The 22,571-nt window shown below is 44.6% G+C and overlaps 1 protein-coding gene across 8 annotated transcripts; it reads right to left on the bottom strand.

Moving 5' to 3' along the window:
• Nucleotides 1-889: 889 nt before the first annotated feature.
• tp53bp1 (tumor protein p53 binding protein, 1) lies at nucleotides 890-22,136 on the bottom strand. Of its 8 annotated transcripts, none has more exons than XM_037096385.1 (28): nucleotides 21,887-22,136; nucleotides 18,584-18,800; nucleotides 16,144-16,316; nucleotides 16,000-16,067; nucleotides 15,751-15,894; nucleotides 14,964-15,021; nucleotides 14,704-14,873; nucleotides 13,721-13,847; nucleotides 13,520-13,614; nucleotides 13,245-13,429; nucleotides 11,467-12,607; nucleotides 10,738-10,854; nucleotides 10,437-10,628; nucleotides 10,253-10,319; nucleotides 9,847-9,921; nucleotides 8,456-8,726; nucleotides 7,592-7,660; nucleotides 7,349-7,501; nucleotides 6,469-6,689; nucleotides 5,977-6,147; nucleotides 4,727-5,124; nucleotides 4,335-4,526; nucleotides 4,079-4,252; nucleotides 2,836-3,033; nucleotides 2,644-2,738; nucleotides 1,906-2,102; nucleotides 1,563-1,699; nucleotides 890-1,481 (listed from the first exon to the last, which is right to left on the bottom strand). In XM_037096385.1, exons 2-28 carry the CDS (start codon nucleotides 18,761-18,763, stop codon nucleotides 1,297-1,299), a joined length of 5,253 nt encoding a protein of 1,750 aa, XP_036952280.1. In that variant the 5' UTR covers nucleotides 18,764-18,800; nucleotides 21,887-22,136; the 3' UTR covers nucleotides 890-1,296. The 8 variants fall into 8 exon arrangements, 7 of the variants coding, with proteins under 7 accessions (XP_036952280.1, XP_036952282.1, XP_036952283.1 ...); XM_037096387.1 differs by lacking the exon at nucleotides 21,887-22,136 and adding an exon at nucleotides 19,101-19,172; XM_037096388.1 differs by lacking the exon at nucleotides 21,887-22,136 and adding an exon at nucleotides 18,973-19,113 and having other exon boundaries at nucleotides 9,847-9,918.
• Between the last annotated feature and the right edge of the window lie 435 nt (nucleotides 22,137-22,571).

Below are 22,571 nucleotides of genomic sequence, written 5' to 3' on the forward strand. Positions count from 1 at the left end.
CTCATCTCCTAAAATGTCGACCTATTTCTCTAAAGTACTTAGTTTTCAATTATTGGTTTCAACAGTAACTCACAGTGGGCCAAACTTATATAAGTTTGCTTTGTAGCCCTGAGGGTTAACTGAAGGTTTTTCTTTCTGGTGATCCATTTTCTAAGTCTGACCTGAGTTATTTTATCTCCTGTGATTACAGGACAAGTTTTGCCAAGATGTCCCTGAATTGCTTATTTTTTTTCTTATGTGAAACAGATTTTTAAAAAAGTCAGGAGGGATTTTTGTTTTCCCATGTTTCAAACCAAGTGAATTTTTTTCCCCCATTTTCAGATTTTTTTTTCTTGTGTGAAACATTCAAATAAACTTCAGGAAAAAAAAAAAAACTTTTTTTGGTCCTCACCAAAACTTTCTTTTCCCAAAGTGTGAAACCAAGTGGAGGAAAAAAAAGTGTTGGGTTTTTGTTGTAAGGTTCATTTTGACCACAATACCAAACTTTTTTTCCCCCACTCAGTTGCACACAGAAATAAACAGAAAAACTGCATTTTCACCAGGGAGCTTAGATTATCCTGGTAAAATCCTTTTGTGTCGACCAGATCATAAAAGTAAAAGTATATTCATCAAACAGTAGAGAAAATGGATCACCAGCAAATAAGAAAGTCTGCACATGAAACATTTAATTGCTGTTAAATTCGAACAGTGCTGAGATTATAACAAAGTCTTTTCACTTCAGTGTGTTTGGCTGGAAGCTCTTCTCAGAAACTTTACACACTCTGACACTGTCTGCAGCTGAGAGACAACTGAGGAAATGTTTTCTGCATCACTGTTTTTGTATAAAGTGTAAATATTAAAACCTTGTTATGTACCATTTTCTTCTGTAGAGAAAATAAATCATTTAAAATGAAACAAGGGTCACAGTTTATTATCCCATAAAAACAGACAGGATAAAGGTATATACAGCAGAGGCATGCAACAGAACTAATGCTGAACTACGGAGACCTCTGAGGGTCATGGGGGGAATTTTTCTCGGACTACTTTTGTGTTACGTCATGATCATTTTTGCGTTTCCCCACAATGTTTTTTTTCTGTCAGTTCTTTCTGAGCTGCGTCGTAATTAATCAAACACACTGATCGCAGGAGAGGTCGATGTGTTTGATCCATAATAACGCTGCTCAGGAGGAACTGAAGGAGAACATGATTACGTTGGAACACAGAACAAGTCCTAAAAAAATCTGCACCGTGACCCTGAGGGGGCGCCGTAATGAACATTTAACATGGTCGAAGGCATTTTGCACGTGTAGAGTCGGATTATGACGAGTAGTCATGGCGATACTGAGGCTTGCTGTGGAAACCCAGGCACTCTCCGCGGATGACGCTCTGGATGAGCCACTCAGGAGACACCAGCGGGACTTCCTGTGATGTCACATTTTTCTCTACCAATGGTGGACAGGCACGGTCTGTCACCACGACGTCATACTTTCCGGCAGGAATGTCTGCAGACGGAGGGAAGAACAAACTGTCATTAACAAAGTCCCAGCAGGAACGACGTGGACGTCACGCGGTGCAGTCTGTACCTGAACTGTCCTTGTCGGTCTGGAACTGTCGGACAGACGAGCCTCCGCCCAGTGTGATCAGCTGCGCCCACAGCTCCACCGGCTTCTCAAACACCAGCAGGACCCGCAGAGCCTTGAACGGGCTGCAGCGGGGATGCCTGATTGGAGATGATAGGAGAAAATATTAAAAAAGTGAGTCCATTTTCCGTCGACAGCATCTCATTGCTTGGCTTCCAACACAGGCTTTCTGGGTCTTGCTGACAGAAGAACAAATATTTAGCTCTTTGACTTAAATGCCAATAAAACCCTGATTACAGCTAAACTATAAACATGTAAAGCACGTGGAGGTGCAGCTTGATCTTACCATTCTACGATGGAGTCGTCCGGCCCCACACCAGCCGGCAGCAGGTAGTTCCTGTAGTTGAGCAGCTTGTTGTCTTTGCAGCAGTCTCTCACCCACATGTGCGACACACACGGCACCCCGCTGGCCAAACACAGCAGATACTTTCTTGTGCGACAGTGCTGGTCTGCGATCAGCAGACTCTGGTAAGCAGCCTTACACTGCAGAAGGAACAAACAGGGCAGAAAGACACATGGAGAGCTTTATGAATATACTGGAGCTCGACGTTTGAGATGTTGAACACAGAATAAAAGTGACTGGACAGCAGAGAAAACTGACTTCAACAATATTTCTACACAATATCAGCATTGGAGGTATTGATTCGTTTACAGGAGCCAACGTGGGGAAATGGACGACAGTTTTTTTAAGGGATTTTTACTTTTTTTTTTTAGTCCCCCCCCCAAAAAAAAATCCAGTGTGATACGGAATGGGACAAAAAACTAAATAAAAAAAAAATCATTGTTTCACAGATTGATTTTTTTTCTTTGTTTTTTCTTTTTTTTAACTCAGTTTCACACCTGAAAAAGTCGTTTTTATTGAAAAAAAAAAGAAGAATAAAAAAATCTTCAATGTTTTTGTTTACACATGAAAAAAATCTGGTTCTTCAGATTTTTTTTTTTCCACTCGGGGGAAAAAAAAATCTCAGGACAAAAACTCAATTTCACACTCAGTACTCAGTTTCACAGTTGTTTTGTTTCTCACCTGTTCTTCGTTGAAGTCCGGCAGGATGAAGCCTCCACCTGCCTGCAGTTGAGACTCTGTGTATGTTTTGTTATACGGACCTGTCTGCACGTAATCTGTTGAAAGAAAACATGTGAAATGATTATCAATCGACAATTACAGGAGACGGTTTGGTTTGAATAATTATCCTCATCTTGTCATTCTCCGACTCACCCTCGCCTTCATCCTCCTCGTCGCTGCTGAGCTTGTTGGTCAGCCGGTCGCACTCGGACGAGACGGTCAGCATGAAGGCAAAGCCCATGAAGAGAGACGTGTTCTGGGGCAGCGGGCCGTGAGTCTCTGCCACGTCACAAGACCGACCGGGGAGATCTGTGCCGCTGCCGGAGGTGTTACACACACCGACCCGCTGAGCTGAGGACAGAACCACGTGTCACAAACTGTCAGATAAAATCACAGATGGGCTTAAAAGGTCCGTTCAACCAAATGACTGCAGATTGTTGAGGATGAGCTTTTCAGCTGCTGACTGTTCTGTGACATGACGCAGAGAAACAGGGACACTGTTTCTGGAAACATGTCCAACTGTTGTTGCTACAAGAATCTGTAAAGATTTAACCTGCATGTCCGAATGAAATGAGATTCTTTTATCTGTCATTTGGCTCAATTGACCTTTTTAGCATCAAATATCGATTCTGGCTCAGTTAAACTGATTCCAAATACACAAATACACCCGTGACTCTAAAGAAACACACACTCTCTCTTCCCTCCACCTGTGGACCAACACCACGGTAAAACTGGTGCATGTTGTTAATTACCAGGTCAGCCTCAGCAGCAGCAGGATGGACGGACACAGACCACATGCAGGTCCAACTGTCTCAGTTACGTTCAGTACAAAAACCACATGATACTGACATCTATCACTTCATCAAGACATAAGAAGATTTAAAAAGCATGAATAGTAGAAGTAATGTGAATGAGTTACAACAGCAGGTTCTAAAAACCATTAATATACAATTTCATCTGAAAAGTGTCAGCATTAAAATCAAAATAAGTATTATTAAAATAATGTAAAACTACATTTGACAAATTATTGCGAACAAATGTGGTTTTCTAAAAGAATATCAGCTGATATAATGATAGAGTTTTGTTTTTTTTACTCCCCTGATATCAGCCAAACATATCGAATAATAAGTGTATACCAAAACCTTAAATAAGTTTTATAAAAGTACATTCACACTAGAATAATATATTATGTTTAAAATCTAAAAATAAAAATCTAGAATAAATATGGAAAAAAGGTGTATTTTGGAGTTTTCCAGGTAAAGAAAATGAAAAAATTAAATAATTTCATGATAAAAAAAAATAAAAAAGTCCTCCAGTTAAAATCCTGATATAACACAGCCCCCCCCCCCCCGTCGGTTGAGATGCAGTCATGGTTTCGGCGAGCGGCGCTCTGTACCGGCTCTGGCGCCCCTGCGGCCTCTCTTGGCCGGCGTCCTGTCGTCCTCGGAGCTCATCAGTTTCCTCTTGCTGGAGGTGCCGGGGGTCCGGGGGCTGCTGGAGGAGCCGCGGTTGGGAGTGTTCTCACCCGCGGGGCCTCCTCTGCGCCTCCTCTTCCCCTCCACCAGGTTATCTAAGAAGAATCAACATTTATTAATTACCTGTGAGTCTATGATCGCGACACATCCGTCTGTGTCCAGCTGTGGCGGTCTTACCCAGGCTGATGTCGGAGGCCTTTGCCAGGGGAGTGGAGGGCTCGTAGGGCCCGAGGCTGTGCTGCTCCCTCAGCTTGTTGCCCTGCTCCAGAGACAGGATGACCGCGGTCCGGTTGTACCACTGCTTCTGACCGTCCTTTTCCACATTGTAGAACAAGTCCTGCCCCTCAGTCTTATGGCCCCGGACGACACCTGCACAGACGCACACAAGAGACAGACGATCAGCGATTTGTTCGTTTTGAGACTCAAAATGAACATCAGAAAAATATTCTTTGAAATATAAAACATGGGGCCGATCACCTGACAGAGACTCCTCATCTCCTCACATGAACATCCTGAATATTCTTTTTACTGACGAGAAAGACGGTCACACCTGCACCTCCTCTCCTCACCTATGCTGAAATACTCGTCCTCCAGCAGAGCGGTGACCTCCGTCTCCAGGGGAATGGGATCACACAGCAGGATATCCTTCCCCGCCACCTCACACTCGTAACCATCATCGAACCTCAGTCGGAATCTCCCCTCGCCGGCGTCTTTGATGATGCGGCCCGAGTAGAAGTAGCCGTTGGACGACCACTTGGCCACCACCCGCAGGCCGACGAAGCTGCTCCCGGCCGAGCTCGCCTCCTCCGACGATGACCTGAGGGAGTCGGAGTGGCTGGGCAGCTCGGCGTCTGTGGGGCTGGTGGGGAGGCGTGGAGGCAGCATGCGGGTGAAGGGCTCGTCCTCCGAGGAGTAATGTGACGGACCGTCAAGCCTCTGCAGTGAGCCACCACCACCTCCACCTCTCCTTAGAGGGACAAACAAAGAGTCCGTCAGAAGAAACATCGGACGAGGAATTAAAGGTTCCTACAACAACAGCTGCCGGCCTGAAGCTGAGTCTTTAACTGCTGGAGCGCTTGTCTTGTGTAATAGTCATACACACTGCTGTAACACGCTGTACTGCTTTGTTAAGTAAGTTTAAGAGAGAAAAGCTCTTGTGGGGAGTTGGGGGGGTTCGTCCTGGGTCCGTCATGATTGTGAACCGGGGCAGGAGAACTTTGGTCCCACTCTGGGGAGAGTCCGTCCAGGGCACAGATCCACTCTGAGAGGTGATACTGATCATGGGGAATCAAACGGGCGCAGCACAGTTTGACTCGCAGTGGCCAAAAATGCAGATGAAAAGCTCTAACAGGTAAGAATCTGCAGACAGGTGATGTCAACAAAGTAACAAGAAGTACCCGAGTTATCTTTGAATGCTAACTCGACCGTGATAAAATAACTTAAGCACAAAGTATATTAAATACGCTGTTTCGTTTGATTACTGATCATTTTTCAGGTAATTTTTCAGGATGTAAATATTCTCCTTGCCTCCTGAATGTTACACATGATTATAAACTGATTATCTGGACTGTTGTTCAGACAAACAAAACCAAAAGTAGAACATTTTATGGATTAAGTGAGAAAAACACACGACTCCTGACATTAGTGGTTAGTTGCAGCTCTGAGTGAAGGTTAGGCAGCAGAAGATCAGTGAAAAGAGTAAAAGTTCAGTGTTATCTGAGACAGTGTAGGCAGTGTTGGTTCGTGCAGTCGGCCTGTTGTTACTGACTCCTGGTCCGGGGTTTCTGTGACTGCGGGGCAAGCCTCAGAGAGGACTCACCTGGACATGGGGGAGCGGGACGGAGGCCGGCCCCTTCTGGCCCGTCCTCTGGGGCTCAGTGGGACGAAGGCCCGGGACCCCGGGGTGCCGAAGCCTCTGTCCATTGCGAACACTGACCCTGCCCTGTGACCCCTGTGACCCCTCTGTTGATGCCCGCCTCCCCTCCTGGGACTGCAGACACACAGAGGGGACGAACGGAGCCGGTCAGGTTGCACAGGCACTGGTCTGAGGCCACGCTCAAAACCAAAGACACGCCACTGGATGAGTGGTGACTGGTGACCCCAGACTCATGCCTGTGAGCAACCTGAACCTGGAGCAGGCAGGGATCAGTGAATCACTGAGAAATTAGGATGTTAGAAAGTCAAAGAAGGTGAAGGAGTGACACAGGAAACAGCATGCGGCTAGTACAGACAGATAAAGCGGAGAGACTTCACTGACAGGACTGAGGACAAAGAGAGATTTCGATTGGCTGCGCTGAGCTGGAGGCAGTACCTGATGGATTTGGCTCCTCGGCTGGGCGGCATGATGAAGTCTGGCCTGCTGAGGCTCGTGCTGCCGCTGGTTCCTCCAGAACTGTGCTGCAGGCTGGACGCCTTGGAGGACAGAGAGCTGATGTCAGCCAGGTCACCAGAGGTCACGGAGCTGCTGCCTGTGCGGCACGGAGAGATGTCGCTGTCCAACACCTGGCAGTCCACCACTGGCTCCTCGCTCTCCTGGTAACATGGAAAAAGAGGAGTGAGACTCATTTCAAGTTAAAAACAAAAAAACTTTGAACATGTAGATTTTAAAACTGATTAAAGCTGAAAGGTTGTTCTTGTTCTTATTCTACCCTCAGCGCACACACACACCTTTCTAAATGAAAAGTTTCATGGCTTAAAGCTAAATAAAGTCTAAAGAGACCTATAATATAAATATGTACATATTTCAAGCTCTATACTTTTATCCTGTGAGTCCAAAAGAGCTGATTTGCACCATACCCATCTCAAAACTTCATAATTTACTCATCTGATTTTGGCGAAACAGGATCATGTTTCACAGAGAAAATAACTTTTGATTTAGAGAGTTTTCTGGTGGATAACTTAGCTAATTTACTCAGTTAGCCGTGCATGTAGCTGCTACAGCTAGCAGCAGTATCAGCTAGCTAACTCTGCTCAGACCTGGAGAAGTGTTTACACCTGTGGTGAAGGAGCTTTAGGCTGCCAGGAGGAGGTGGTATTCAAGCCCAAGTCATAATAAGACCACTAACTGCACAGTTAACTGGGCTAACTGGCTAACAGAAGCTGATTTTACAGTTTAGCAGCAGTTAGCGGTTACTGTCTGTCTAGAGTAAAAATCTGAAAGTTGAATGCGGAATGAATCATCTGTCTGTTACCTCCACGACTTTGCGATCCACCTCTTTGCCGTCCTCATAATACACGTCTGTGATGATCCGTGTGATGGTGGTCCTTACTTCCTGGATGGTGCGCACGTGTCTGCGGTGGGAGGGGCCTGTGTTTCTTCTGAAGGACGGAGTCTCTCGCTCACCCTTTAAGACAGAATGCAGCCGTGTCAGCTGGACAGTGTTCACAGACACGAACACACCGTCTCTACGTTTACACCTGTACAGTCTGCGTACCCTGCCAGCTGGGGAGCGCAGCCCCGGAGCATCGAAGCTGGTCTGCTGGGAAACTGTCCGCTGACGGAGCTGAGACACACAGGACAGAGTGATCAACACCACCTCCACACCCGGCGCCAGCACAAAACAAACACCTGAGCACCGTTGTTAGCGGACGTTAGGCTGTTTGAGTGGGACGCACTTCCACCAGTCTGAGATATAAAAGGCTGTTTTAATGTTGAACATTTAAAATTCAACATTCGGTAACTTTATCACCTCAAAACAACACGACGGCTGTGCTGCACTCAGAAACTGTGTTGGGGGGGCAAATCACACAAAGTGTCAATTTCTCAACATAAAAATAAATAAGAAGATTTAGCAGATTGTATTCAAACTGCATTCATTTGAATTTGTTAACGTTTAAACTAACGTGAAACTGAACTATAGTCATTATGTGCTGAGCTACATAACCCTCAATTCTCAAGTCAGGACGGTACAGTCCAGTGTAATGCTGTAGACATCAAGCGGTCACTGCCATGGGGGATAATTCAGGTCATAATTCAAAATTTAAATTAAGTGGGAACAAATGAAATAATTATTACTACACAACGAGGATTAACCAGACCAAAAGGAAATGTGAAAATAAAACGAAAAGCTTCACCACTTGGCGTTTGACCTTTTGATTCTTTCTGGATATTTTTAGTAGTGTAGTAAAATAATAATCTTCGCAGTCGTCTCTCTTTTAATTTGTATTATGGTGATAAACGTTATACCACAATAACCATGTTCAGGATCCCTCCAGCATGAACAAATTATCACAAACTCTAATCTGTTAATCTCCGCGCTGACCTTGCTGATCCTCTGTGCGGTGTTAACCTGACTGACCTTGGACGGACTGGAGCTGATGCTGTTGTCAAAGACCTGCTGGGAGACCCTCTGCCTGGCCTCTGTCCTGATAGTGTTGGGCTGCTCCGGAGCTTCAGGTGGTCCTCGCCCGCCCTGCGACTGCTCTGCAGGGCCGGGACGATCCTTGGGGTTCTCCTGCGATGTAGCCAGCGCTTCCTGTTGCGACGGCTCCGATTGGCTGTTTGGAAGGCTGTTGCATCCCAGCGAGGACGCCTGGGAGCTCCTCTGCGGCGAGGCGAAGAGATCCCCTCTGCAAAGATGTTGAAATGTATAAATGTGACGCTGCGGGACGTCGGAGAGACAAAAATATCTCACCTCAACTTATATTAAGCACCAGAAGCCATGTTTTAATTAGCTAAACCTTCGGCCTGTCCTCCGGCTCCACCTTGATGTTTAACCATTTTTGTATATTGTGAGGGTAAATGATGTAGTGAAGGAACAAGTGGATGAAAGACAAAACTCCACGGCAGGAGATGTTTTGTAAAGTGACCTCACTGTGTCAGAGCAGGAGGACAAACCTCGCTGCTCCTCGTGTCCCGAGAGAACGCACACTTGGTGCAAAAAATAACCATCCATCCAACCGCCAGGCTCAGAAAGTAGGTCCCTCTCTCTTTCTCACACACAGCAGTGGCCAAAGTCCTATTTCTGTCTATTAAAATACAACAGGGGGAAGCTATTCAAACTTTCCAGGGTCAAATGGACGTGTGCAGCTCGAGCAGGTCAGACTGAGGCGATCTCAGTCAAACATGTAAACTACAAACTACCGGGATGAAACAAACCTTCCTTGTGAATTCTGTCGGGGGTTTTCAAATCCTACACACGGCCGTGTTACAAATCTAGACTGCAAAGCTGGTAGAAGTGGAGCACCACTGACATGTTCCTCCCCTGGTACCTTGGTACAACATCTGTCTTAAATCTGCCAGAGATTTCTGCTCCGTGACGATGCCGTGTTAATGCTGCGGTACCAAGTGCAGGAAGATGCGCCAGTGACATTCTGGTTTGGTGACGGTGTAAAAGAATCACATCTGGCTCTGTGAGGTGACTTTACATTCAGAGCAGCCCCGGATACCTTGTTTCTGGAGGCTTGGGAGCTTCGAAGTTATCAACAGCGAATATTTAAGGAGTCAGTTTGGGGAGAAGGGAGTAGCTGTATTGTTTTACAGTATTGTTGTTTCTTTTGTTATCTGAATCGAATAAATGAATGTCATGCTGAGCAGTTTGGCTGACTCGATGAAATAAATGATAGAACCTAATATGAAGAAACAGACATCTTTCATCTTTCTATATACAGTCATGTTGCACATCCTAACCTTAAAAGGGACATTACAGAAGTAGATGCACTCCTGCAGTGTGACAGTGAGTGAGCTCACCTGACAGGTGTGGTGTCGTCCTCTGCGTCCTGCTGCCTGTGCACCTGCCTGACACGACTGAACACTGACGGGCTGCTGGGGCATGAAACATCTGTGTTACGACTTGTTCCAAAGCATTCAAATAACTAACTGACCTGTCGGTGATACCTTGTGTGTTTAAGAAGTAAAGAAAAGCTTGAGCTGCATAAAACTGCAGCTGGGCTGTAGCAACAAAGGTGAATTTAATTGATTAGGTTTTATCAGAGTTCAGTTATACCAGGTTTTAAAAAAAGTTCTGATAGATTAAGACTTAAACATCATCTTCCAGCAGCAGAACAGGTGTGTTTTCCAGCCGTGTGACTGTGTGAGGCTGAGGAGGAAACCAGCAACATATAATAACATGGAATCCAGTTAAAGTGCCAGTTACCTGGTTACAGCCTTTGCAACGGTGGTAGCCTTGATCCCAGATCCAACCTCTTCTGATAGTGTTGGCTCTGTGGGGATAAATGTATTACTGAGAGGGCGATGAGTGCATCCAGCGTCACCATAGATACCGTCTTCAAGAACACACACACTTCCAGAGTCGAGCGTGAACGCGTGAGAGATCTTACTCTGCAGGCTGAAGCGCTCCGAGCTGCCTTCTTCCACGGGAGTCACCAGCTTCATCCTCAGACTCAGCTTCCCGTCTCCCTTCTCCACCGTGTCCTCCCCGCTGTCCCCCGACGTGATGGCACTGGCCGCCATCGCCACATCTGCAGACACATCGCTCGCCACATTTGACTTATCGTTGAAGGAAGTGATCTCTGGGGAGAAGAAAAAGGAAGCAGCTCTGCGTCAGATCTTGTTAAAACACTGCTTGACATTAAGAAGAGAAGAGAAACGAGCTTCAGTGCGTCCGGCACCAGAACCCACCGATGGGAGTGCTGTGTCTCAGCGTCTGCTTCAGCTGGTTGATTAGAGGGGGCGTGGCACCGACGACAGGACCAATCAGCTCGCCTTCTTTAGGAAGTGTGAAGTGGAACGAAATCTCTGTAGTAGGAAATCAGATTTGGGATCAAATTAAATTTGTTTCAGTGCAGCTTTCCTGTTAAATCCAAACATCTATAGATTAATTATTACAATTACAGACCTAATATTTGTATATATATGTAATCATACATTAATTGCTGAGATCTGGGAACATGATGACATCACTAAAATAGCAGACGACCAGACAGGTTTAAAAACAACCCTGTGATCGCCAATAATATCAGGAAGAGAAAACAACAGTAAACAGAACTCTAACCTGGGTTTTGTTGTCACCAATGTCATTTTGTTTGTTTGTTTGTTGTTTGGTTGGTCGACCGGATTTCAAAAAAACTACTGAATGGATTTCCAAAAAAAGTTGAGAACGTAAATCGACCTCTTTAAGTTTTGTTGTGGATTTGGACAGATCAAAAATTGAGTTTTTGACATTTAATGACCAAACAATTACTTTGTAAATCGTGAAGTAATCATCAGAATAAGCGATAGTAAACATAGTCGTTGGTGGCAGCCCGACCCACATGACTCCTCTCATGATCTCGTGTACTGGGTCCAAAGGATCGACTGCTTCTAACTGAGTAGTGGATATCACAGTCACGCCTCCGATGTCCAGCTTACCTCCCGAGCTGTCACTCAGGCTCTTATCTTTGAGCCCCTCTGGTTCTGGTCCCGTCTTCTCAGTCTGAGACAGCCTATCAGAATCCACGTGCACCTTCTTCACCTGAGCCTGGGACTCGTGGCCGTTGGTGGAAGCAGTCACTTTGTCTCTGATTGGCTGGGAACTGTTGGCCTTCGACTGCGGCGTCACATCCTTCTGAAGGATCTGAGAGTCTCGCTCGCTGTCTGTGACGACGATGACACTGTCCTCTCCTCTGTCCTCACTGTCCTCCTCCATGGGCTCAGGAGACAACAGCTGGCTCTGGGAGAGAAGCAGAGCCATTCCTGAAGCCCTGCCTCCCACTGTGTTCTCCTCCTCCTCCTCCTCCTCCTCCTCCTCCTCCTCCATCACCTCCTCCTCCTCCTCCTCTTCTGCTTCACCCTGGTCACGCTCGTCCATCATGTCTTTGACTCTTTGACTGTTTCCAACAGCTCCACACTTTTGTGAGGATGATTCTACAGACTGACTCTTTGCTCTCGAGTCTACAGAGCTCTTCACCACATCCACAGCAGACGTCTGAGAGATCATGGACTGAGAGGGCAAACTGCAGGGCGTCGTGTCTGAAAGAGTCTCCTGCACACAGCTGTTCACAGTCAGATCCGAGGAATCAAACTTTGGTTGAGAGCAGGATACAACGTCAGCAGAGCTCGCCTCCTTTGTGTCTTTTACATTCACATTTTGTACATTCAAAGAAGTCGTTTTGTGCAGGTCAGACTTCTGTGACGGGTTGGTCTTGGACTGCTCGTCCTTGGCACATTCGCTGCGATGCTTTGCTGTTTCAGAAGACGTGGAAGCTTTGGAACTGGTGGCAGTTTGTGACTCTGGCGGGACACCGTTGCTCTTGCTCCTCTGATCGCTGTGTGAGGTCACAGAGTCGCTGGTGTCGGCGCCGGGCGGCTCCTCCAGGTCTTCTATCTGCGTGGCCTGGCTGTCCTCCTCCTGGTGTTGAGGCGTCTGCTGAGCTGGACTGTTGCTCTCAGTGTTCACCGAGAGCTGCAAAGGCAAACTGAAAGGAGCCGAGTCAAGACGCTGAGACTGTGACTCCGTCTTCTTTTCTGACTGCTGCGGTGCCTCCTGACTCTGCGTCGGGATGAACACGTCCTGAGAGGAAAGAGAAAACACAGAAACAGAATATCATGAACCACGGCTGCGACTACATGATGTCATTATAGATGAACTTCTATACCTTTAACAAGCACTACCAGTGTAGAAATACTCTGTTACCAGTAAAAGCCCTGCATTCTCTAGTACAGAGGTAAAAGTACTCATCCTCAGGAAGAACGGCCCATTTCAGAATCATCTATATTACATCACAGATTGTGATTATTGATTCATTTATGTGGAAACATCACTTAAAGTGTAACTCTACTCTGTTTTCTTCAGAGGACAACACTGAAAGAAAAGAGAGTTTATTCAATCGTTTAGTCGACGTAAGTGATGGATCACCAGTTAACTTTCATTTTCCCGGATGACTTGGCACATTTATATTTCAATGTGTTGCGTCCAAATCATAAAACATTTGGACAAGTAAAAAAGACAGAAATGTGGATTAAGTAATTAGTTGAACAAAACAATTAATTCATCAAACATTCTGATTCTCGATAGACAAACAAGAGGTTTTGCTGATTTTCTCTGTTGAACATTAGCAATTTTCTGTGACATTTCATGCAACAATGAATTGATTCATTATAAAATTAATGAATGGGTGAGTGGGGTGAATGAATAGGTTCATGCGTACATGGGAGAACTCTGGCTGGGAGGGAATCGAGAGGGTTCGCTCCAACACAAAACCAGGGGAATTCTGGGATACAGGAGTAGAAGCAGATGGGTGTGGCTTAGAGGCGGCCTCCGTGTCCATCGGTTCTTCTTTTTCCGCTGCTCGGTCTTCAGGGGGCAGAGAAGTGTCCATCGGTTCATCAGCACCTGACAAAGGAAATTAATTTTGCCTCCATTTAACAGCTGACCTCCTCTCTCAATTTATATTCACTCGTTAAAGTCGGCAAAGTCATTTACCGTGTTCATTCTCTGCTTCGGTTGGTGAGCTGGGAACAATTAAAGGCGTGTGGGAGAAGTTGTCTGGAGTGGGAGCGACGTAGTCAACAGAGCTCCTGGAGAAAAGGGAAAGAGAGCAGAATATCAGGACACTTTCAAGGTTTTCTAGCGTGTGTGTGGACAAGATAACTCATTATAAAAAGGTGCAGACTTGTGACTTACTGTGACAGACTCTCCTGCACCAGTGTTCCCTGTCCGGACAGGTGCAGCAGTCGCAGGGTGCTGGCTGGTGTCGACGTGGGCGGACCCTGCTGCTCCGGCTCAGACACGGTGCTGTCGACTGCAGCGCCTGAGAGACAGAATAAAGGAAAACAACACACCACTGTGAGCTGTAACGTAGAAAGTATTGATAGCACATATGTACACACAAAACTTGGAGATGTTGTTTTTAGTTTGGTTTAAGAATTTGAATTATCAAAAGATTGTCTGGTAGCACAACAAGATGGTTTCTAGATCATTACAACTTTCAAACAAGAATCAGCGTGAAGGTTTTTAAATGTTTGCCTTCTTTTCTGTGTGTGTGTGTGTGTGTGTCACATTCACCATCACACACAAGGTGGAAAAACAGGAAAGAGGATAGAAGCAGATCAAAAACTGTTAAACTTTTATATAAAAAGATTTGATATATAAATATTCTTATTAAGACATGGGTTTATCCAGAGCTAATGATGACAGTGGCTAAGGAGTGAGACATCTTGCTTTATTTCTCATCTCTGTTGAAAGCTGACAGGACTCATGTAGACACACTTTACATCAGGCTGTCTTTCAGACTCAGCATCGGCTTAAGGATGTTCGAGCGCTGCTGGAACAGAGATGGATGAAAGTGTGTGTCATCACATCGTGATTGATGAGGGAAAAAATAAGTGTGTTCGTCTCAACCGATGTGTTTCCATCACAACCATTCAGAGATGGAACGCCTGTCTGTACTGCAGAGTCATTTGATTCAGGGTTGAAAACCAATTATAGACATTCACATGTAAATAAAAGCCAGATATCAGAGGGTGTTTTGTCCACTGTGGAAGGAGTCAAGGTTTTGTTAAGCTGGGAGTCGACAAGAATCTGTGTGATTATGTGTATGGTGCAAAAAAACCCCAACAAAAACCAGCATGAAATTCCTTTAAATACCCACATCTGTATGTACTCACCTGTCTTGTCAGGGTCAAACATGTCCTCCTGTGAGGACAGGATCTCACAGTCCTGCTGGTCCTGCTCAGACGAGGCCTGGAGGCCTTGTGAGTGCAGCAGAGCCTGAACACTCAGCTGCCTGCCGGACTGACCCGGAGACTCCAGTGAGCTGCTGGAGCTCACCTCTGATCTGGAGGGCGACAGAACAAACAGCGCTCATATCAAACCGGCGTGTGATCTCCAGCGAACGGCAGATTTCTGACAGCACGTGGAGCTGTACCTCACTGCCTTGTTGTCCCGACTCTCTGAAGTCCTGGGGCTGACGTTCTGCTCCGCCGCTGATGAAAAGTAGGTATAAGTTAGACTGACTCTTTAAAACATTTATTGTCAGTGTGAATGCTTTGATCAGGTACTGAATAATTAACCATTACACCCAGCTGTCATGCCACCGTTAGATAAACCCACACACAGCGTACATGTATGTATTTCACCAGATTACAGGACAAGCTATGAGTGGTTCCCCTGAAGCAGGTAGAAATCAACTCTCTTCATAGTTCATCTTTGCATCTTCAGCAGTTAAATAGTAACCAGAGAGCTAAAAAGACAAGTGTCAATGCAACTAAGATGAACTGGAGCCACTGACGAGACATATTTCAAAGGTAATACCAACATGAAGAGACTTATTAACGTGTTTTTAACCTCTGGAACATCTTCATGGTGAAGAGCATCGTCTTACATGTCCGCACAAAGTCTCCTGTAAGTGTTCATGTGAGATCTGGTGACTCTGAAGGCTACAGTACGTGACTCACATCATTTTTACACTAATCAAATCAACACTTTTCAGTGACCTGAGGGTTCCCTGTACGTTACATTTTCCTTTTATTTGTCACTCGCTGGTAGATTTAAATTGAATTCGTCATATTATCCAGGTACGAAGCCGGACTGCAGCCTTATAACAGTGGAAATTCAAGATGTTCAGGTCGTGTTCTCTGTATCGATTCAGAGAGGATTAGAGGTCTGAAAAAGAACCAACTACAAAGAGCATCTATAAATAAAATCCTTTATACCTAATTTGGTGCGTCTCTCACTGTCTGGCTGAGGCACGGTGTCGTCTTCTTCTTCTTCTTCTTCTTCTTCCCGACTGTTCATCACCTCACCGCGCAGATCTTGACTCTGAGAGAGCTCCAGGAAACCAAACTGAGAGTGTCCCTCTGAAACACAGATGCACAGATGTCGCTATATTAAAGTGATATATGTGGGAATTTTTAATTCTCAACACGTTCTCTACTGGAAGTGTATGTCAGAAGAGCTCCTACCCTCAGACTGAATGCAGTGTGTTGTGGAATCAGCTCCAGACTCCATGTCCGTGTCCTCTGGTGAACACCTGAAAGAACAAGACGAGAAGAGTAAAAAACACGCTGTCCGTCATCACTCAGCAGAACTGTCGGGTCCACGCGTACTTCTTCTTGTTCGGAGGAGGGCAGATGTTGAGAACTTGACTCTCCTCCTGGAATGCTGAACTGGGGTCAGCAGACGTTAGAATGCCGGGGTCAGCCTGGTTGTTACTCTGGGAGCTCTCTGATTGGCTGTCAGTCTGGGAGCTTCGGCTTCCAAGTGGGGAGGAAATCAGTTCCTAAAAAAAAAGTTAGAAAATAAATGTAATTACTTTTACAAAGCAATATAAAAGAAGTATTTTTTGAAGGGAGTAGCAATTTAGGTTCCCTTTATAGTCCTGGTGAGGTGAAAGAAGAAATATTCTGATTTAGACGATAAAAACAACCTTTTTAAAGCAGCTACAGCTAGAAAAGAAGGACAGTGATTCACACTGATTTTAAGGGGTTCTGGATTTGTCTCAGTCACTGCGGTAAAAAAAAAATTGCCATGTTGAAAGAAAATACTATCAAACCTAAAAGTTACGACAGACAACTTGTTTGATTTAACTTCTGAGGTAAATTCTGAAGTAAATACAGATTCCAAAAGTGTACAGACTTTAGAAAAATAATGCCATCCACATTGCTTCCCTATAAACCTCGCCTTCATAATACAGTGAAAAAAAAAAGTTTGTACAAAGGCACAAAGGAGGCGCTTCTACCACCGTGCAACCAACTGTGGAAACTCAATGCTGTAAAAGAACAAGAACCCATGAAGAAGAAGAGCGATAGAAACCAAGGTAAACAAACTGAGATGAGGGTTTGCAGGTCAAATTGGAACTGGTTGTTTTTTTTGATTTGGACAGTAGACAGGCTGCCAGCAGGAACTATGTTGCTAACGCTGTCCGCCAACAGAAACGCCACAGGGAAATGCTGAGAGGGTCGCAGGTGTCTGGAGCAGATCCCAGATGACACTGGATGAGCAGCGACCCTGGACAAGTCACCAATTCATCACAGGGCTGACAGACATCAGCAGGATATTCAGACAGTTTTTGTACTTGTGACTAAACTTTGTTACGCAGGCAGGATATTTACAGTTCGACAACAAACTCCATCTTGAGAGAAAGCTGACTTGGACTCTACAAAGCGACACTGATTAAACACTACGGGGCACAAAACAACAGCGCAAAGAAGACAAAAAATAATAATAATAATAATCACACGAGAGTACAAGAAATACAGCACAGATAACACAACAACACACCCTGAGGTCGTTTCATGCTGCAGTTCAGCCTCTGTAACCTCTGCTGATTTTAGGCTGTTAAAATTCCAGCTGATAAGCACAAAGGAATTCTTAACTGATCGTACCGCTGTGATCTTCATCTCCTACGTAACGTTCAGAGATCATACTGAGAGTACAGAATATGAGCCGGTCTCCAGCCCGTTCAACTGAAACAGGAAACTTCACTTTTAACTCACAAATGATCTCAATCATCTCTGAAAGAAAGGTTTTTATATCAGCACATTATGGACAACATATATGCTGATTCTGATATGATGAGAAAGTTCTGGCTGATAATATTCACCAACCAATATTTCAGTCAGACTCTGCTGTCATCCAGAATAAAAAAAACATCACGATGTCTGCCAATTTGTCCAGAATGTCAGCTGTCTCTTGGCCTCTCATCCAAACCCATCAAGTGACTATGAATAATGGATGGTCGGATGGATGGATGGACGGATGGACGGATGGATGGATGTGGCCATCTGTGGACAGACTGTGTGCAAGATGGGGATGAAAAAGCCAAAATGGAAAAGTGTTTTGCTGACAATTGTGGCTAGAAATTAAGTAGTCAGATGTACCGTCCTCTCTAGCTCCTAATATCTGTACTTCTGTAAAGTTGTGTTTTTTTCTTTGGCCTTTTTTCCTCAATATGGGAGGTTTTTCCTCACTTAAATGATAAGACACAGTTCAGTACAGTACAGATGTTAAAGCCCATTGAGGCAATGTGATTGGGGCTATATAAATAAAACTGATTTGATAATTGTATTTACATATGTATAACAATTATGTTATCAAATATGATGCACTGTTTCAATGCAACCATCTCCATTCTAAAAAGGCAGTGAAAGCAGTTCATACTAATAATACATCTGTATGGGGAACCTCATTATATTACAGTGTCATAACAACAATGAGGGTCATTTTGTAAACATAATAAGTACTTTTACTTTCGTTAGGAACATGCTGCTGATGTAACTTCTGTACTTTCCCTTCACTAACTCGGCTGCAGGAGTTTTACTTGTCCTGGTTAATTCCTCCAGGATCTTCATTTAACACTGACGACCAGCAGCAGTTTAGCACAGTGACTTGTTTTGTTGTGTGTCCTCCATTAACCACCATAAACAGGCTCACCCGTGGAAAACCCGCATCATCATCATCATCATCATCATCATCATCGACAATAGAAGATATAAAGCAGCCCTGGATGTTGGTAAGAAACAGATGTAAGCTCGGTTTGCAGCCTACCAGAACCGGGCTGCGGGCGGTGGGCTGCAGGCTGGACAGGCGACGGGCCAGCAGAGCTCGGTAGCTGCTCTCGGGATCGTCTTCCAGGGCGACGCTGTCCGGCTGGGAGTCCTCCACGATCAGACACGGGTTCTCGGGCTGAGGCAGGCTGGAGTCCAGTTCACTTCCGCTGGGATCCATGAGGTCAGGCCGAGGGCAGGAGACGAGCTGCTGTTAGCTAGCCAAGCAGCAGAAACACAACGGAGGCATGTGAGCGTACAGCCGGTTACCTGAAACTAGCCAAGGTGCTAACGAGCTAGCTAAAGTTAAAAGGCTACAAGCTAATGCTCCGCCCAACAACAAAGCCTGGAGTTTCTGCCCACTGAAGAGTGAAAGTGCTCCGAACAAACCTCAGCGCACAGCCGGAGCTCGGTACTTCAGCCGACAAGTTAATCAAGTCATTGAGATATTAATTAATATCAGTATTTATCCGGTTACAGGTAATTTTCTCCTGTAAACACACCAACACACCCCTCACCTCAGCTCAACTCCGCTCCTCGCGGCAAAACCACCCAGGAGTGATTTCATTGGTCGAGTTGGGCGATGACGTCACGTGAAAATGCTCGTTAGTTTTATGGTTGCAGGATCTTTTTTTTAAACCTCTGCCTGTTGTGTGTCGTCTATATTTTTATTTACCTCTTTGGTTTTGTTTGTTTCTGTTGTTGTTTGTTTGTAATATCTCTGTAATAACTGTAATATTTATTTAACCTACATTTGATCTGTATGTGCTGCAGTTGTATATATTGTTTGTCTGATATTTGTAAAACTGGAAGATGACATGCATTCAATATAATATGCTCAATATTGGCTCTACATATTTGATTGATTAATAATTTGTTTTATAAAATTTAGAACGATGAATGCACTTTTTATCTGGCTGCTGTTTGTTGAGCAGTTTCACTTGTACTGGTGTATTTCTCTGGGATCTGAGTGCTTCATTCACCACTGACGACCAGCAGCACTAAGTTAATGACTTGTTTTGTTGTTGTTTGTTAAGCACCTTAAACAGGCATCATTGTTTACTTTTTAATAAAACTTTACTGTCTTGCGTTTTATATGTTTTCTTTTTAATTCAAATATCAGTATATTGTCATATATATTGTGGGTAATGATGGCACAAGTTTTGAAAAGGAAGACGAATATGTGGAATAAAAATGTAGATATCTTTGGTTCTGCTGTATCGATTTTGTTTTATTGCTTTTAAACTGTGGAGTACAATGCTTGACCAGTGAACAGCTTTTAAAAGACAGCACCGACATTACCCACAATGCAACTTGATCACTGAGTGACATCACTGGAGCCACAAACTACTTTTTGCATGTAAACACACTTGAATGTGTGAAATTGGCGCAGTTACCCTTTAATGCTTCTAAATACTTTCAGCATCACATCTTTATTGTGCTTTAAAATAAATTAAACAAATTGCAAACTGATTTTATTTCCATCATGTAGTATTTCAGTCCAGCCCCTCGGCACCCACAGTATTAATAACCTTTTCACTATATTCTCTTGCATTTTAAATGTTAAAGATGCCTCAATGTGTTGACATGTAAGACGTTTTCCACTCTGTAAAGGCAAATTATAGGAAAGAGGGAAATCTAGGCCAGTGCGTCCCTCACTGGGATCTCAGAGACCTTCAGAGCACCTTGAGGGGCTTCCAGGGACTCCAGCAAAATGAGATATAGGTTGACTTTCACAATCACTTCGCTCAGCTGAGACTCACTGAGGTGTTTTATCACAGATTTCTTCCCCTCCTGCTGTTACCTTCCCTCCTCCTGCTATCTAATTTCACATTTTAATCATCTCTGAGGCAAGTTTCAAAGAAAGACAAGGGGGGAACTTAAAACTCAATCATGTTGGTTTAAGGTGCAGTGGATGTGCATCTGAGCCATTCTTCATATTAAAGAGCACAAAGACTGAATCACCGGTTCAGAGCAGGTCTATCTGCCTCATCCTTCACAGTTTAAGCACCCTCTTCTTCTCTCCTGGAAAGTGTGATAACTGTGTTCATAACAGATACAAATCTCTGTCCCAGAGACTGTGGGGATTTTAAAACATTAAAATTAGACGCATGCTGTAATGAGGTTTTAATGGCGTGATGCTCACAGTTTAGAGGATTAACAGGCGGCCTTTCAAATATTAACATCACTTTGTCATCCTCATTTGACAGCCTCAGTTTCCATGGAGACGCCACATTTCCTGTTACAGCAGCAGTCTATGATAAATGCAGATCACAGAGAAATTGGCAGAGAAAGTCTAAAGCAGCAATCATTGGACTGATTAAGGCTGCCGGGGTGGAGGGGGGGAGCCGGAGCAACACAGCCGAGACACCGAGGGGGTGAACTCACACTGACACTGGAGAAGAAAATCACAGGTTGGATTGTCTCCTCACTCCAGAACCATCTTGTTCCAGAGATAAGAAGACCCTGAATAGGAGTCATTAAAAGCACAAATGCTTATTAATACATGTTCAAAGGGCTTCTGAAGGACTCTTTAAGGTGTCAGATGACTAAATATCACAGTGCTGAAACACCAGCAGGCAGCATGAGGTCATTTGAATTCACTACACACAGACAACAACTTCTTATTGCGTTATCTTCAGCAGGTTTTCACAGAATTCAAATTTGCCTGATTTCAGCTGACAGAGGCTCATCTGTGTGTGTGTGTGTGTGTGTGTGTGTGTGTGTGTGCGCAGCCTCTGGGTCTTTATCTGTCCTGCCCCAAGTCAGCTGAAGGTGTTCCCTGCCAGGCAGCAGCCATGGGCCCGGCCACAGCTCTGCTTCCCAGGGAAGCAGCATCAGCATCAGCAGGGCTCATGATACTGAGCAGCATTTCAACATGAGCACACTGAGCTGGAGACATCCTGGCTGGGAACAATGCAATAATGAACACCTGCTTCTGCTAAATGAGCACTCTGCGTCTTCCACCCTGACAACAAAAGGATTTGGAAACATAATTCCCAGCTCCCCTCTCGGGTGCATGTGGCCAACAGCCTCCTGCAAGCCAGACTTCACCGGCTGGCACCGCAAAGTTCAGCGTAACGTCGTCATTTCTGCAGGTCGGGCTGACACCCACATTAAAGAAATGCGCAGCCACTACCCAAAATGTCTAATCTGAGCCACCTCTGCTGGCTGACAGACACAGAAAACCCCCCGGCTGTAATCACCCGCCGCTCCGCGTCCTCCGAACCATCACCAGCCGCTCTCATTTCAACCGTAATGCAAAAAGAAATATAAAGACTTTTTGTTTTTGTTTTTTTTTTACCTTAGGAATCAATACGTCAGCTCTCGCGTCTTCCAATTTGTTTCACCGTCCCGTCGGTTGCAATAATAACGCGTCCAACATCGCTCAGTCCTCCCTTGCCTCTGTTTTGCTGAGAGTCAGGGTGTGGAGTACACACGCATGGCACGTAAAGATGCAAAGGCATTTTTTAATGTAGATCCCATGCTCGTTTCCTCTGGAGTCACACACAGCCGCTTCACTCAGACGACGATCTGCATCATTAGATTCATTTAGAGATGCGGAATTATTATAATTTTTATATATATATTTTGTTACCAGGGTGTACTTTAAAATAACTTTTCAAATAAGGCGGACAACATACAATCCAATCTGTTTTCAGCGTTTAAATGTGATTAGATTTAAATGTATGTTCAGTTGTTGAGGCTGTCTAATGTATCATTCAGTTTTGTCAGGAGCTGTCACATTTATTCAGTGGTTAAGTGGAAACCTTTGCAGATCATTCACACCCACTCTATTGAACTGGAGCATGGAAATGTATCTGTGGGGAAACAAAGAAATAGTGTCAGACAGACGGGAATAAAAAGCCATTTGTTAGCATGTTTTTAGACTAAACTGAATATTTTCAGCTTGAATATATAGTTTGTACAATTCAAAAGGTTTCAAAAGTTTATTTTATCATCATTTTAGAATGCCAGGTTTGTAAATA

This window comes from Acanthopagrus latus, chromosome 4, assembly GCF_904848185.1.
Source record: "Acanthopagrus latus isolate v.2019 chromosome 4, fAcaLat1.1, whole genome shotgun sequence".
NCBI classification, from domain to species: domain Eukaryota; kingdom Metazoa; phylum Chordata; class Actinopteri; order Spariformes; family Sparidae; genus Acanthopagrus; species Acanthopagrus latus.

Bases quoted from the DNA above. Each gene is read 5' to 3' on its own strand.
- tp53bp1 (XM_037096385.1), bottom strand. From the start codon at position 18,763: ATGGATCCCAGCGGAAGTGAACTGGACTCCAGCCTGCCTCAGCCCGAG. The intron at 13,430-13,519 runs GTAAATGACTTT...TTCCTTTGTCAG, and splicing joins CGAAGCAGAGAATGAACACG to GTGCTGATGAACCGATGGAC. The intron at 4,253-4,334 runs GTAAGACCGCCA...GATTCTTCTTAG, and splicing joins GGCCTCCGACATCAGCCTGG to ATAACCTGGTGGAGGGGAAG.